The sequence below is a fragment of the Electrophorus electricus genome, chromosome 11 (assembly GCF_041902795.1).
Source record: "Electrophorus electricus isolate QZ-2024a chromosome 11, ASM4190279v1, whole genome shotgun sequence".
NCBI classification, from domain to species: domain Eukaryota; kingdom Metazoa; phylum Chordata; class Actinopteri; order Gymnotiformes; family Gymnotidae; genus Electrophorus; species Electrophorus electricus.
The window spans coordinates 15,566,798-15,581,922 of record NC_137507.1 but is presented as its reverse complement, the minus strand read 5'-3'; the positions used below and the strand labels follow the sequence as shown (position 1 = coordinate 15,581,922).

At 44.8% G+C, this 15,125-nt stretch overlaps 1 protein-coding gene across 3 annotated transcripts; it reads right to left on the bottom strand.

Annotated features, from left to right (window-relative positions):
- Nucleotides 1-1,551: 1,551 nt before the first annotated feature.
- On the bottom strand, nt 1,552-14,236 carry brd1a (bromodomain containing 1a). Of its 3 annotated transcripts, none has more exons than XM_027003862.3 (13): nt 13,915-14,236; nt 11,363-12,728; nt 10,953-11,109; nt 10,726-10,857; nt 10,269-10,397; nt 9,814-10,126; nt 9,432-9,671; nt 8,243-8,734; nt 7,641-7,767; nt 4,562-4,695; nt 3,896-4,005; nt 3,268-3,422; nt 1,552-3,056 (listed from the first exon to the last, which is right to left on the bottom strand). In XM_027003862.3, exons 2-13 carry the CDS (start codon nt 12,709-12,711, stop codon nt 2,873-2,875), a joined length of 3,522 nt encoding a protein of 1,173 aa, XP_026859663.2. In that variant the 5' UTR covers nt 12,712-12,728; nt 13,915-14,236; the 3' UTR covers nt 1,552-2,872. The 3 variants fall into 3 exon arrangements, with proteins under 3 accessions (XP_026859663.2, XP_026859665.2, XP_026859666.2); XM_027003864.3 differs by having other exon boundaries at nt 8,444-8,734; nt 13,915-14,235; XM_027003865.3 differs by lacking the exon at nt 3,896-4,005 and having other exon boundaries at nt 2,896-3,056.
- Nucleotides 14,237-15,125: the final 889 nt, after the last annotated feature.

Below are 15,125 nucleotides of genomic sequence, written 5' to 3'. Positions count from 1 at the left end.
CCACACCAGTATTTAAGCAATCAGGTAAGCAGCTTTTCCTTCTCATGATAAAACTGAAGGTATTTTAAATATTCAGGGATATAGTTGTGAGCAGCCTAGTATGAGGTTAGAGATAGAGTAGACTACAGTGAGTTACAAAGTTAAGAGTTTTCTCTACAATGTGTCTTACAGATACACAGACTATATCTTAATTTTAGTTGACTACATATATTGTTTTCTCAGTGGGAATATAATGGAGACTTCGAGTAAACAACAGAGAACATTGAGAAGTGAGATTTCAAAAACCAAGTAAGACATGAGTAAGTATAACATGCTAGTGAATAATAGTGATACTGTGTAATAGTGACATTATAAAACATAACAGTTATAATCACAGATTATGTTCCAAATCCAAAGATTAAACCTTCTTAAAAAAAACAAAAACAAAAACAAAAACAAAACAAAAAAACAAGATGAAATTAGCTTGTGAAAAAATAAAGATGAAAATAACTTTTAAAAAACCTGAAGGCAATGTAACAAATGCAATAGTGTATGTAATATCGTTTAGTAGACAGCAGCATTCATGAACTCAGAGTTTGGGGGGGGGGGGGGGGCAGAAAGATGAAAGGGCCTGAGAAAGCTTAAAAACCTTTGTTGGAATATCGCAGGTGGTGTCGGCTGCAGCTGACGCTTTGGCGTTGAAGCCTGCGACATTTCCACCCAGCAGGCCTGCGCGAGGGGCGGCGCGTGCCCTGGGTTGGCGCTGGGGGTTGCCCGTTGACTTGGAGTTTTCGAGTTCGCGGCCCCTCGCCAAACGGAGCGCGGCCTCCTGAGTGCGTCGGGATAATTAGGGCACTTAGGCCCCGTCAAAGTCATTTGATGACACTGATGTGAGAGATTGATATTCATGCTCCACTTGCCACCCTCTCCACCTGAGCGTGGCGTTTACTTCCCTGCGCAATTAGGAACTGATGGCAAAGAGAGACGCGGAAAGTGGGGCCCGGGTCAGATTTGCATTCGGTGCCACACATTTAACGAGCTCTGAGCGGTACAATCAACAGCTATTCTGGCCCTTTGGACACGGTCAATTTCATCGATGCGGAAATGAAAGAATTTAAATTTTCTACCCTTATTACTGATCAATGAGTATTTGGAGTTTATGAATAACAAAACTGGCCTTGCCTTCTTTGTGTGCAGAGTTGAGTCAACTCATCCCAAGACTCAGTAACACATACTGCTGAAAACGCCACGATCTGTGCGTTAGACTTTAAATGTGTATGATGATTGAACTGATTTGGAAGCAATATGGTTGCACATAAAGTATTTAAATTCCATTCTTAAAAGTATGCAAATAAACTGCAAGAAATATATGTGATGCCATATCATGAAGACTGAATGAGGATAAAGTCGCTGGATTTTTTACCCCGTTGTACGATGTTTTACATTCATGGAACCACAGTGCCATCCAGTGGAAAATGACAGAATATCCTCTTGTGTATGACAAATAATATTGCCGTGATAATTAAGCAAACAAGAACAAATGCGGGTAAATAAAAAGAACCCAAGACTACATTGTGCTTCATTTTTTCATGTTTTAATATCAGTGTATCTATTAAAAATCCCAGCAACCATAGTTATCAAATAAAAACAAAATCTATATATAAAAATGTATCCAAACATCTACCCTTTGCTACCCAGAGTACAACTAAATGAATGTAATGAAATATTTCATTAAACAGTCATATTTAACAGTATTTATAAAAAGGCAACCGATAAAGATCCACCTGAATGTGCCAGAACCAAGTAATGACCTTTCATTCTTACTTTCCCATTTTATATATAAAGTAATGCAGATATTTTTTTTCTTCACAATAAATTAACCCAGGCACATCATTTTACAATGACGGTCCCAAAAGCACAAAGCATCATGTAAAAAATAAAAATAGAGCTTAGACACAACAAAAAATAACACAAATACAAAATAAAAAGGAGAAAAAAAAGAAATGTCTGGGCAGCAACTCTTTTTCTTTTGGTTTCATGATAACAGCGCATTTTCAGTTTCCATAACAACAGGACATTGTGTAAGCATCTGAAGAATATATATATATATATATATATAATATATACATATATATATATATACATATATATACATATATACATATATATACATATATACATATATATATATATATATATATATATATATATATATATATATATATATTTAGTTATATAAATATAATCAGAACAAAATAGGCTAAAACTGTTATAAAAACATTACTGGTTACAAAAAACATTTAATACTAAAAGGAAGTTTATGCATATAAACTTCAATAATTTAAATGATGATACAAAAAAGAAAATAATCTCACATTATGTGTTCCATTCCTGCTTTTAGTTTCACATGATTAACTTCTTCCTGCATCAGTGAGGAAGGCCCTGGTATGCTTATGTTCCCCCACCCCAACAAAAGTATAAATACAACTAGAAAAATGTATATACAGAACCCACAGCGGTAACTACTTAAGTTAGCATGGGTCCATTTACAGCTATATACAGAGTTCATTAAATAGAGGAGCACTTTCACGAGTGGAGGTGAAAACGTCAGGTGGAATGAAGGACATGGAGTGGGCAGATGATAGTGGAGTTTGCACTGTTTGGTGAGGTGACGGAACTCCCCTGCGTGGTGGTCAGAGTGGGAGGGGCCAGTGCAGCCCACTCACCACTGGGAGGGTGGGGCGGAGCGGCAGCAGGCACTCGACCAGGCAGCCGGGGAGGGCGGAGGGGGTTGGGGCCTAGCCCAGGCACTGCTGAGCAAGTGGCGTCCTGCGGTGACAAACACTAAAGGACTTTCCAGTCACCCAGGGTGGCCGGCGGTGCTCGAAGCAGGTCAGTCGATGTCACTGAGGTCGCTGGCGGGCTCGTCCTGCACGCGGCTCAGGTGGTTCATGGCCCGGGCGAAGGCGATCTGTACGGCCTTTCGCACGCCCGAGGTGCGGCCCTCCATCATCTTGATCTTGTCGATGGTCTTGTCAATCCCAAGAGGAACCATTTTGGATTTAGGTAGCCATTGCCTAGAGATACAGAATATTATTGTTGCAAAAATTGCATTTATTTTTTTTTTTTTAAAACCACAGAAAGACAGAGGCCCCTTAAAAAAACAAAAAACACCATTCTCTCATTCCATTACATGTGGATCTCCATCATTCTTATCTTTAGTGCAGAAAACGAACAGCATGAACAGGCTAAAGGGCTGAGTGAGGCTGCTGGCCCTTTAAACCTCACCAGCTGCGCTTGTTGTCGAAGAAGAGGACAAGGAAGAGCTTTTCTTCCGACTTGTACTGCATCTGTTCCCCGATCCGGAGCACGTCGAGAGGGGGGATCGGAATGGACTCGCCATTGTGGTGGCAGCCCACACGAGGCATGTGGGGGTCGATTATCTATAAGAAGCAATGACATGCAGGTTATGGGCCTGAGGCGTGAAATCTGGAGAGGGTCCATGCAAGGGCTGACAGCTATAGGGGCACAAATGGCCAGAGTCCATTAATAGAATGAGGGTTTATTATTAACCATGAAAAATAAAATAAAACCAAATGAAGCCATTAAAACACTAGGAGGTAGAACACTGCCACCTAGTGGATAAACAAAATGCCCAAATTCCTCCCCAAATGTACTCATGTTTACAAACAAGCCATATTCTCTATACATGCACTTTGACTTTAACACAAAATAACCATAGTGCATTCATTTCTTTAGGGCATGGGCAACCACATGTCTGTGTGTGTGTTCTGGTGTACTACCACTCAGGAGGTTTCCTGGATGGGTGGTGGGGGTGGGGGGTGGGAGCATGGAGAATGAGAGAAACTTGGAGGTGCAGTCAGTTTTCCACACAAGCATGCATGCTCACACTCACCAAGGCAGGGTAGGAGGGATATCCGCTACATTTTGCCCAAACTAGTTTTAGAGGTTCCAGAACAACTGTTGCAGCACTAGCAGGCATCCAAATATTGCTGTTGCCAACTTCTATGGAAGCAGGAATAACGACAACAAGGTTATGAGGGGTTCACCGCAAACAGAGCAGAACACTTCCAAAGCCATGCTTAGAGTGGCAGAGCAGAACACGACACACCGCCTCAAAAACCACACAGTACGTTTGGATTTCAAAACAAGATGCAGACAACAGTTCAATCCAGCTGCCCCTTCCAGATAAAAGCCGACAGGCTTCCAGTGAAGTTAGGTTTAAATTCAAAAGCAGTAAATGTAATGTCATTTTTAAAATGTAACTGAAATGTAAATCTATTAACATTATGCAGTTGAGTCTTTAGTTTTGCTGGCCAGAGTTGCTATCTGAAAAAACAAGAAGATAGTTTATAGCTCTGGATGGCTGCACTGCTAATGAGCTGCTAATGCGGTCAAACACAGCCTGAAGCCTTCCGTCAGCGGAAGGTCTGTGGGGGTGTCCAACTACTGCTCAAAGCATAACAGAATCGTTGATTAAAAGAACTGGCATGCTCGCCGCTAGACGTGCCTCAGTCGACCTCCCGCCCTCCCGCCTCCCGACCTCCCGCCCTCTAGTCACCGGCAGCAAGACGAGCAGCTTTGGCGAAGTTCCCGTTCTCGATGCAAGCGATGAGCTCGCTTTTGTCGTCTGTGGTGCTCCTCCGCACGAGGGCCGGCTTTCCCTTCCCGCACTTCGGAAAGCTCAGTGGTGCACTGTTGAAGAAAGGCTCACTGTCAGCACGGTGGGGGTTTAGGTACACCCCCCCAACACACACACACACACACACACACCCCCACACACCCCCACACACCCCCACACACACCCCCACACACACCCCCACACACACCCACACACACCCACACACACCCACACACACCCAAAGGGAGGCCATAGCATAAGCTCCTGAGCAGTACAGATAGACAACAGTTTGGCTGATTGGTTACGTTTTATGATCTATTAAGACTTTCAGTAACTGATGATGCTTAGTAAATTCAAGGAGACCAGGCTAATAAATGCATAAAACTGTAATGAACACATTTCATATCTTGCAGATTAGCATTAAATGTTTCAGATCCAGGTTTTTTTTTCTAGGCAAAGAAAAACAAGCAATTTTTTTAAAAATGTGGTAGAGTTTTTAAAAAATCCAACCACCATTAAGCACTTTTCAGTCTATGGTCATAACAACATATTACAGCCAAAATGAGCAGTCCTGTAGTCATCAGTAAGCTTAGGCTTTTAGCCTGAGCAAAATCATTATGAAGGAAAAGGACTGTTCACAGGATGCATGACACTAATCACAGATCAAAGTGTACTAAGGAATGTACTAAGACCTTAATGAGCTCCGTGTTCTCCCATGAAAGGGCATACAGTAGAGATATCATTCTCTTGGACCCATACCAAATAGAAAACTAGCATCTGTTTGTTTGACTCCACCCACCAGGCACTGCTGCATAATGAGGCAGACTGAAAAGGAGCGGAGTGAATGTGAAATAATAAACAGTTCTCAAAAGGTCAGCTTTGAAACAATTAGAAAGATATATGCAGTACAAAGCATTGCACAGTCCACAAACAAGACTTTGGGTACAATGTAGTTAAGGAGAGAGAAATGGAAAATGGAAGAAACGACACAGACGAACAGAAGGCCTTTAGAAAGCTGAAGGCAATCACAGATATAACAAGCTGGATTTAGTTTGCAGTCTCCTAGTTCAAAAGGCAGTGCACGCATTACAGTACAAGTTTTGCGCTTTAATATTTCCTTCTTCATCACTTTTAAAGCATCCACCGTGAAGTGAATGTTTGATATTTCTGTCTTACTTCTCTATATTTCAGATGTATTCACTTGCATATTTGAAGAAATGTTAAAGCAGCTTTTTTATTCAACATGAATCTTGAATTCAATACCAAAAGTATGTTTTTTCCACAAATATTTCTTCACTTCCTGTTTTGCATGAGAGCACACTATAACACACAACCCCATGCACCTCTACTACCTGTTTAGTGTTTCAATTCCTGATAATGACCACAACACTGCCTCTAAAGCTGCATTTTATCCTCTCTAAAAATTATACACAAACTGGAAGGAAAATTGTAGTGCAAGACCATGAGCTCTTACCAAAACCTTCCAAATTGATCAGTTTTACAAAGGATTACTGAGCACTAGAGCCCAGGATTTCCAAGTTTTAAAATTTTTGTCATCTTGGGGAAATAGACAGCGTGCATAGGGTTCTGTGCACTGCCATGTTTGCCAAGTTCATTCCACTACAAAATAATCAGAACTAGGTGTTTACCTTATTTTTCAAAGTTAAGAATGCCAGCAAGTTAACTGCTGGCGCATGCTTGTGGAACACGGCTCCTCCTGTCAGTGTGATGAGGGAGGTGGACATCTCTGGGGACTGCCGGCCCTTACGCGGTCAAAAAAAATGGCAGCTTCCTTAATGGAGATTAACTGAGTGTTTTGTGGGTTTGATGCATTAGCAGACGTTCAAGTTGCCAGACGAAGGCACCTGGCATTGCTGTCTAGTTTTGAGAAGGACGGCCAGAGTTTGAACCTCTCTCTCTCTCTCTCTCTCTCTCTCTCTCTCTCTCTGTGTGTGTGTGTGTGTGTGTCAAGGAGCCATGTCACTTTAAATTAACAAGGTTTACAGGAAAAACCTTTTTGTTCTGGGCTACCAGTTTCTCATCTAAGAAACAACTTTTTACATAACCAAAAACTGACACACACACAAATTATGATGTAAATTCTATCCCTGAACAAGGGGACTGATTTTTTTCCCCACGCCTTACTGCTCAGTAGCACTAATATGGCTTGGCAAGAGTCTTGCAGGAACTGACTTTTCGGTATCCAGAACCAGTCGTGACAGATCTGCGAATAAGTCATTTGTTTGTTGGGAAAATTTATGCAATCCTTTCTTTCCATTTTCCGAGATTAAAATGATCTGATTCAAAATTCAACATATCACACACGCTGTCTCCGGAATATCATCACAAATTGAAACATCTGCTTGAAAGAGGGCAACATAAAAAGCTCGCGGATAAAGCAGCTTTCAGGCTGAAGGAAAAGCTAATTGGAGAATGCGGGTAGGGGCTTATTTAAATGGAACACAGCCGCTCAACTGGGCTGGCTGTCTTTATTGCGGAGGGTGCCTGCCGCTAGGCTGTGCGCAGCATGCAAACTGGGATGCGGCCCTGAACAACATGCTTCCCTTGAGTTTTATGACAGCAGAATAAGACTTTTAAAGACTGGGTGCACCAAAGTACCGTACTCCTGACTGCAAAACATGTGGCCATTCATTAATGTTAATCAAACTACTGCTGGTCATTGTAAATCTAAATAACTGGCAGAGAACAAAGTTTATTATAAGCATCAAAAGTGAGACCTGTGATCTCTTTAATCCCTTGTACTTAGTGTATAAAGGACACTGGTACACTACATATTTATGAGGCGAGGCACACTGAAGATTTTCGGCACATGTTTGGTTGAAAACTGAGCCTGAGAAGACGACACACCAGGGAATGGCATGTCAGAACCCTGAGAGGTTTGCTTGTGCCCTACAATAACTACATGAGCACAGTCTCTCTCAGTACTTAAGTACAGGAAATAGAGAATTCTGTGTATCACTGTGTGTGTGTGTGTGTGTGTGTGTGTGTGTCTCTGTACCTGGAGGTACCCAGCAGGCTGCCGCTGGACGAGATGCTGGATTCAGAGGCACACCTGCGGCGAGGCTCCTGCTGCCTGCTGGGACTCAACTCCGTCTGCTGCTCCAGAACAAAACCATTTGACAGGCCTAAGAGGGGAAGAGACAGAGAGAGAGAGAGCAAGAAAGAAAGAGTCAACATGCAGAATAAAAACCTGTAGTGAGCATAGTGGAGTCTGCCTGAGGGGAAACTGTAGTCTACATGCAGGCTAGTGTTAAGAGCAAGTCTAAGGCCTATGCTTCAGTTTGATGTTCGTTTCCCTGTCTCATTCCTCTCTTTTAAGCATCAGACTAGCTCTGGCCTCTTTTTTTGCACCAAGTATATCGAAACACTCATACTGCTCCTTAATCTATTTCAATGGTATTCAAATCTTCAATTTTTCAAGCTCCACCTCCTACAGAATCCCCACCCTCCCTTTACCGAGGAGTCTGGTGTGATTAAGTGGCCAAGCAGATACACCAACCACTACAGATCACAAGGAGGTCCAGATTTGAATGCCTCTGATCTATGTAACATCTAGTCACTTCAGTCCTGCTGTGACTGCTGCACTCCTACGTGCAGTACCAGTGTCGGGGCACTTGATGGGCAACTCCTCTTCCTCCTCGCTGCCCTGGCTGGCACTCCGGGTTCTCTTCCTGGTGTGGAGCAGGGTCTCCAGGCGGGGGATCACCACAGACAGGAAGCTCTTGGCACCCAGCTCGGGACACTCCGCCTGGGCGCCCCCGCCTCTTGCGGCCTTCTGCGGGCTCACGCTTTTGGACTTACGGAAAAGCACTGACGTCCGCCTGTTTACCGGAGCAGGGCGCTCGGCCAGGGTCGGCGTGGCCACCACGCTGACGTCACCGCCGTCGAGAAGCAGCCGGTCACGGGAGTGTCCATTGAGGGTCTCCCTGGGGGCTGGGAGGCAGTCTTTGGGCTCATCAGGCTTGCCTGGCCGGGGCTGCTCTGCGCTGGGCTCAATAGGCTTCAGCGTGGGGGGCTCACAAGGGCTGTCCACGTCAGCCAGCGGGGGGTGACAGTCCGAGGGCTCCAGCTTTGGAGGAGCTGATCTGTCGCCTACAAAATGACAAAAGGTTGGATTCTGAGAACTGGCAACTGATGCAGGAAGATTTTGTCACAAACGTTAATGATTATAGGATCTACACATAAGCAGCCGTTGTAGTATGAATAAATCATCATTGTTATCTACCATTTGACAGCAAGGCCAGCATGTTGCTGTCAGGAACCAGCTGGTACATTTAGCATCATGGATGACCATGGAGGAAGCCTGTTTGTGTGTCTGCATTCTTTACAGAACATAATCTTTCATCTCAAATCACATGCAACTACTATTCTCAACTTCTAAAAAGGCTTGCCTACCTTATATGGAAACGAACACACGAACACACGAACACACACACACACACACACACACACACACACACACACACACACACACACACACACACACACACACACACACACACACACACACACACACACACACACACACACACTTTCTGTTTGGTTTTCATCGTGAGCCCACATGTCTGGCAAGCTGTGGTTTTATCAAGCACTTTCCATAACCATTGGAATGTGAGGTTCAAGCACCACTTGTCTAAAACTTGCCACAAAATGAGTCTATAAAAAAACTTCTGATTGCTCTGTGAAACACTGTGGATGCCTCTCCAGAGACTGCTGATCAATGAGACCCAAAGCCTCGTCACGTTCAACTGGGTGAGGATTAAGCGCAAGTGGCCCAACCGGAACGGACCTTCCTCAGCTGAGCCGAGTTCAGCTGCCAGCCTCCTCAGGCCAGGGGTGGGAGCAAGCACGTTCCTCAGACTCATCTCCATCCGCACATCGCTGATGGCCTTCTTCAACAGCTTGAGGCGTTTGCTGCGCGATGGGCTGGACTTCATGGCCGTGGTCAGGTCCAGCTTCTCCAGGAGCTCCTTCAGCTGATCATCGAGGGACATGTGCTGCCGATTGGCTGGGACCAGCAGCCGGTCCACTGACGGAAAGAATATAAAGACACGTGTTAAAAACATGTTTTCCCCTGAATAAAAGTGTACTATCTAAGCAATGTAAAACTTTTTTTATGCATTGTAAAAAAAATAACTTTTTTTTTAAAGCAATTGTTTATGTTTCAGTACCATCTTCCCAGGAGAAGGGAGCAGATGCTACAGTATTGGGCAGTTCAGGAGTGTGCGTGCCGCTGTCGGGCTCGAAGCCGATGTGCTCCACATGGCGGCGTGTCTTCCTGAGCAGGGCCCCGCCCTGATCCCTCAGCCTCACCGCAGCCCGGTAGAAATACGTGTCCTTGGCATTGTATGTCATGCAGTTTGTGATGATGAGGTTGAAATCAGCCTCAAACTCCTCCAGGTTCTTGTAGTACTGGGCATCTATACGCTTCCTCATGGCAGAAAAATCCATGGGGTGCTCGATATGGTCCAGGTAATCGGGAACCTTAAGGCAGCATGCACACTGTTAATACTTCACTGCTCTAGAAGCAACAAAAGACTACGTTTTGTTTCCATCGATGTAACCAAGAGAACAAAGCAGTACAAATCTTAAGACTGCGGTACAGTGGTTACACTTTAACACTCACCTCTTCAATGCTCACAGGCTGTGCAAATATCTTTGCTTGGTCCTTCTCTTGCAACTGGTCTAACACAGTCCTCAGTAAAATGGTAAATGGGGTGAGCTGCAGTTCCAGGATTGACTGCTGTAGCTTCATCTGCAAACAGACCAAGAAATAGGGGGGGTCATCATCTTTCTAACACACATTTTAAAGCTTTAATGTCCATGGTAAGTCTATAAAACTAGGCCCTTGGTGATCTTAAACGATGAGGAGCAAGGTCCTTTCAGTGCTCTCTTAGTAAACTGAGAGCCCTCCTCTCGGTGGTCTCAAATGTTGGTATTTACGTCTCTCCTTCAGCAAGAACTTTGAGGAATTCATTGGACTGATCCAGCATCCAACCAAGCATGAGGTGGCCTTTTCACAAGCTCTTTTCACAGGCTTGTCATCAGAGCAACAGCCCCAAGATCATGAGCGAGGCCATTACCTCCTCTCTTTTGAGCTTCTCTCTTTTCCTGATGAGCTCCAGCAGCAGGCGGGCTCTCTCGAGGTCGTGTCTCAGACGATGCCACTCCTTCAGCTGCTCCTTCAGCGCACGACTCTCCTCCTCATTGTGCTTCTGGAAGAATGAACCGCCAAGCAGAGGTTATGCAGGAACCCTGTAGAACCTCGTTCAAGTCGAGGACCTCAGTGGACTCGGCAGGGCTGACTTACAGGCTTTGTGGTTTTCTGGGACTGTAGGCTGGAGTGGAGCCGCCGGATCAGAGGCAGACCGTTCCTTGATTGTCTCTTCAAGGTCCAGTAGTTCAAGACCAGCTCGACAAAAACCTTCTTCCTCTGGAGAGAAACTTGATTAAGGACGGTGTTTAACCTGTGGGATACATGAAGCAATTAGAGAAAGACATTTGTGTTCTGTGTTCAGTTCACAGCTTGGCACTGCCATTTAACTCTGCCTATCGTGTAAGGAGTTTCCAATGTAGTAACAAAAAAAAAATGCACCAGTGTGAAGCCATCCTTTTACTTCACCACAACAAAGCCGTCACATTCACGCCTGAATCTTTCTTAATTAAGCTCCATACATCAGTCTAGATGTCTATTCACCCTCCAGCTCCTCTAATGCTTACCTATGTGACGGAAAACTAGGACCAGATGGTGGGACTACTGCCACCGGCTCTGAAGTCTTCTTGCTCTTCTTCTTCTCTTTTAGCCTTTTTCTGCTGCTACTTCTCTTCAGTGTCTGACAAAGTCCATTTTTGGTTTTATTCCTGGCATTGTCGTATATGGTGAGGGGCCTTCTGACGGAGCCGTTGGGGGAGTGTGCCCCACAGTACGCAGTCTTCTTCACTGTGAAGGTTGGTGTGCCCAACTCGGTCACATCTTTGACAGGCTCCATTTTCATGAAGAGGCCAGCCTTCTGCGCGCAGCTGACATGGAAGGCCGTGTAGCAGTTGGCCTTGTGGCACTGGATGCAGGCTCCAACGCCTTTCTCCTTGCAGAGGTAGCAGGTGAGCTTCCAGCGGGCAGGAGGGATGTTTGCCACGCCATCAATGGGCTCGATGAAGACCGTGTTGGAGAAGCCCACTTCGGGCACCCACAAGGCACAGACCACATGTCCCCAGCGGTCGTCCTCCGTCTTCTTCATGGCACCACCCCGGTTGGGGCAGAGGATGCAGTCAGCGGGCTTGGTGGGGCACTGCAGGCAGTGTCGGCAGAGCCACTGGCCCTCGGGAATGTAGGGAACTCCATAGCACTCCTGGTGCACAGCCAGATTGCACATGTCACAGAAGAGGATGGCGTTGCTGTCCTGGCACTCGCCGTCCATGCAGATGCAGCACACTGCGTCCTCGTCCACCAGTGAGTGAGGGTCCTGCCGGCCCTGACTCTCCAAGAACGACTCCTTTTCGAAACGGTCCACAAGGAACTCAAAGACATTGGGGGAGACCTGGCTAAAGCCCTCGCTCCTTCTCTTTTCATTGACCAGGTCCAGCCAAGCATAGTCCTCCTCATCCATGTCATACTCCACCTCCTCATCAAGCTCCTCCAAGGTCTTCTCCTCGTACTTGTAGTACGTCGGAGGCCTTCGCGGGACAGCCGGTAAATTGTACTCCACAGTGCGGAACCTGGGCTCGGGGAGGACACAGGTCGGGGCCTGAGCCCCTTGTGCGATGAGGGCTGCATTCTTTTTCTGCTGGCTGTTCTTGAGCCGTGCCGACCTCAGGGGGGCCTGCTGAGGCTTGTCTGTATTCTCCTTATTGCTGGTGCACTCCATGATCTCCTGGGCCGTGGGGTCATCTTCAGTGATGACCTCAAGCTTGTCGAAGATGCTGATGCGGTGCATGCGGCCATCGACCTCCAGCTCCACCATGCGCTGTGCCTGTGCATAGGTGAGGGTCTCCCTGTTGGCCGAAGGTTTGATGGGGGAGGGTGGCCGATGCAGCGTCTGTACCTTCTGATGCCGTGCTTTCTTCCTCATTGTGGACCCTCAAAAAGCTTCAGAACGACAAAGAATGGTATTAGAACTGACCAGTATTAATCACAGAGCAGTATGATGATTCCCATAATATTACAAGAAGCTACAGTGTAACTTTGACACAGTATGCAATATCACACATTCCACATATGTATAGGGAATGTGACTGATTTAAATGTATATTTTCTAAATGACATGTCTTGCATGGCTTTTGTCAATAAAACCTTTGTTGTAAATAAATGTAATATCAATAGGTAAGACAAAAGCCAATCTGAGGTATATCCACAGAGTTTGGAAGTCTATGAGAGACTTTCCCAGGCTTTCCCTGCTGTCAGAGACAGTGTGTTGACAGAAGCTGAGGGGTATGCGGACTGCTTGATAACATCCTGTCATGAGAAACCAGTGCTTATCCTTATCAAATGCCTGCAGCACACTTCACTGTTTTGATAAGCACTGAGCAAAAATCCTTGAAAAGTCAGAAAAGGGCAAAGCTGCTAATTCCACTGAATATACTATTAGCACAAGTTATGCTGTAGTTCTCCAATTAGACAAAAATAAACCTGTTGACAGTTTATGAAAATCATAACACACAGCAAATGCAGACCTCCGCTTGACTAATCTTCACAAAAGTCAGTAATTAATTTTAGACACTCAGTTTGAAGCTGCAGAGTATATAAAAATGAACAGATGTCACAGTCCGTTAGCATGAGCTTATTAGCAATAACCTTCACATAAATATCCATGTACACAACATGAAACGGGGATAACACGTTCAATAGCTAGATGACATGAGCATTCGACAGAGAATGCACCGCAGAAATATGTAATTCAAATGACAGTTCTTTGCACTTTCCCCTTACCCCCAAGTGGGTGCTGTGGTGGTGGCGAGGAAATACTACTACAAACCTGAAACCGTATTTAGCTTAAGAGGCTGTTAGTTCACATTGCGGTGCTTTTTCTCTGTATCGATCATGTGAGAGCAAGCGAGGGCAGAACGAACACCGCGATCAGTAGCCCAATCTACCGGGACAGCTCACAATAACAAACTAACATGGCAAATGGCGTCCTACCAAAAAAGGCACAGATTGCTAGAGACCTTTAAAGACGTTTCACAACAGCACACGGACCTGCTTGTCATACGCCTCTACGCACTTTGCATCGACCACTAATGCTTGAATTGCAGTCATTCTTTTCATAACACAGTACCTCAGAGTCACGATGCTTTTGCCCGAAGACAGAGGCAGCTCTTGGAAGCAATGGCGATACGGCCTGCTCAGCGGCTGTAATTCCGTACGCAATGTTCGCATCCAAAGGGCGCAGTTTTAGCTTTATATTGATGAATTTGAATTATGTGAACAACTATCCACACCGGCCCCCCCCAAGTCTGTAATCTTTACGCGTATTCAGCAGGGGGAAAACTAGGTTTAAAGGACATTCAAAGGCAGGAATATCCTCTTCCCTATAACGACAAGCAGCTGCTGCAAGCTTCGCCTTCCCCCCACAACAATGCGGACGGCTACTACAGAACGTCCCAAGCGCTACGCACAACGTCATGACGTTCCGGGTGAAGAGGAACTGCAACATTGTAGCCATGATTCGTTCACTCTCGCCCCGCACTTCCGAGGTCCTTGTAGTCGTAGACCTGTATTCATTCAAATTGATACAGATATGGCGTAGTAAAAAAGTGCTCGCAGGACTATGCTCAACCTTATATTGTTATTAGGTTTAATATTACGTTAAAGAAAGCTTGGGTGTACACAGGGCACAGAAAAATCCTACCTCTGCCTGATGTAATAAGTATCACGGCAATTTTGAACAACAGCGGCAACAATAATAATAAGTTAATGGTGATTGTTGTTCCTACTATCATTACTATTAAGTATATTATCACTACTATTACTACAGCAACTACTACTAATATGAAGAATTTTAATAATATTAATAATAATAATTTGGTTTTGTTGCTGTTGCTGTTGCTGCAGCTGTTATTACGTAAATCCATATTTATTTATCCCATATGCTGCTTCTGGCAGTCTATGCAAATGACTATGAAAGCCTATATTTAAATAGCAAAAAGGTCCCTCTTTGCCCCACCCCTGATGGCGCCTTGGTGCCCCTGAGAGAGACCCCCAGGTCAAGAAACCCCGTATGTTTAGTTTACTAACATGATAAGACTGGTGTGTGTGTGTGTGTGTGTGTGTATATATATATATATATATATATATATATATATATATATATATATATATATATATATATCTTCCCCAAATAATTTGTCGCTGTAATTATGAAGACATTGCGTATATATTTTTTTGGGGACGGGGGGGTGCATGAACGTTTATGCAACTAATGAGGCCGCATGACCTCAGCAGTCCCGTAATTTAATCCCGACAACGAGTTTTGTTTTATTTTTCTTA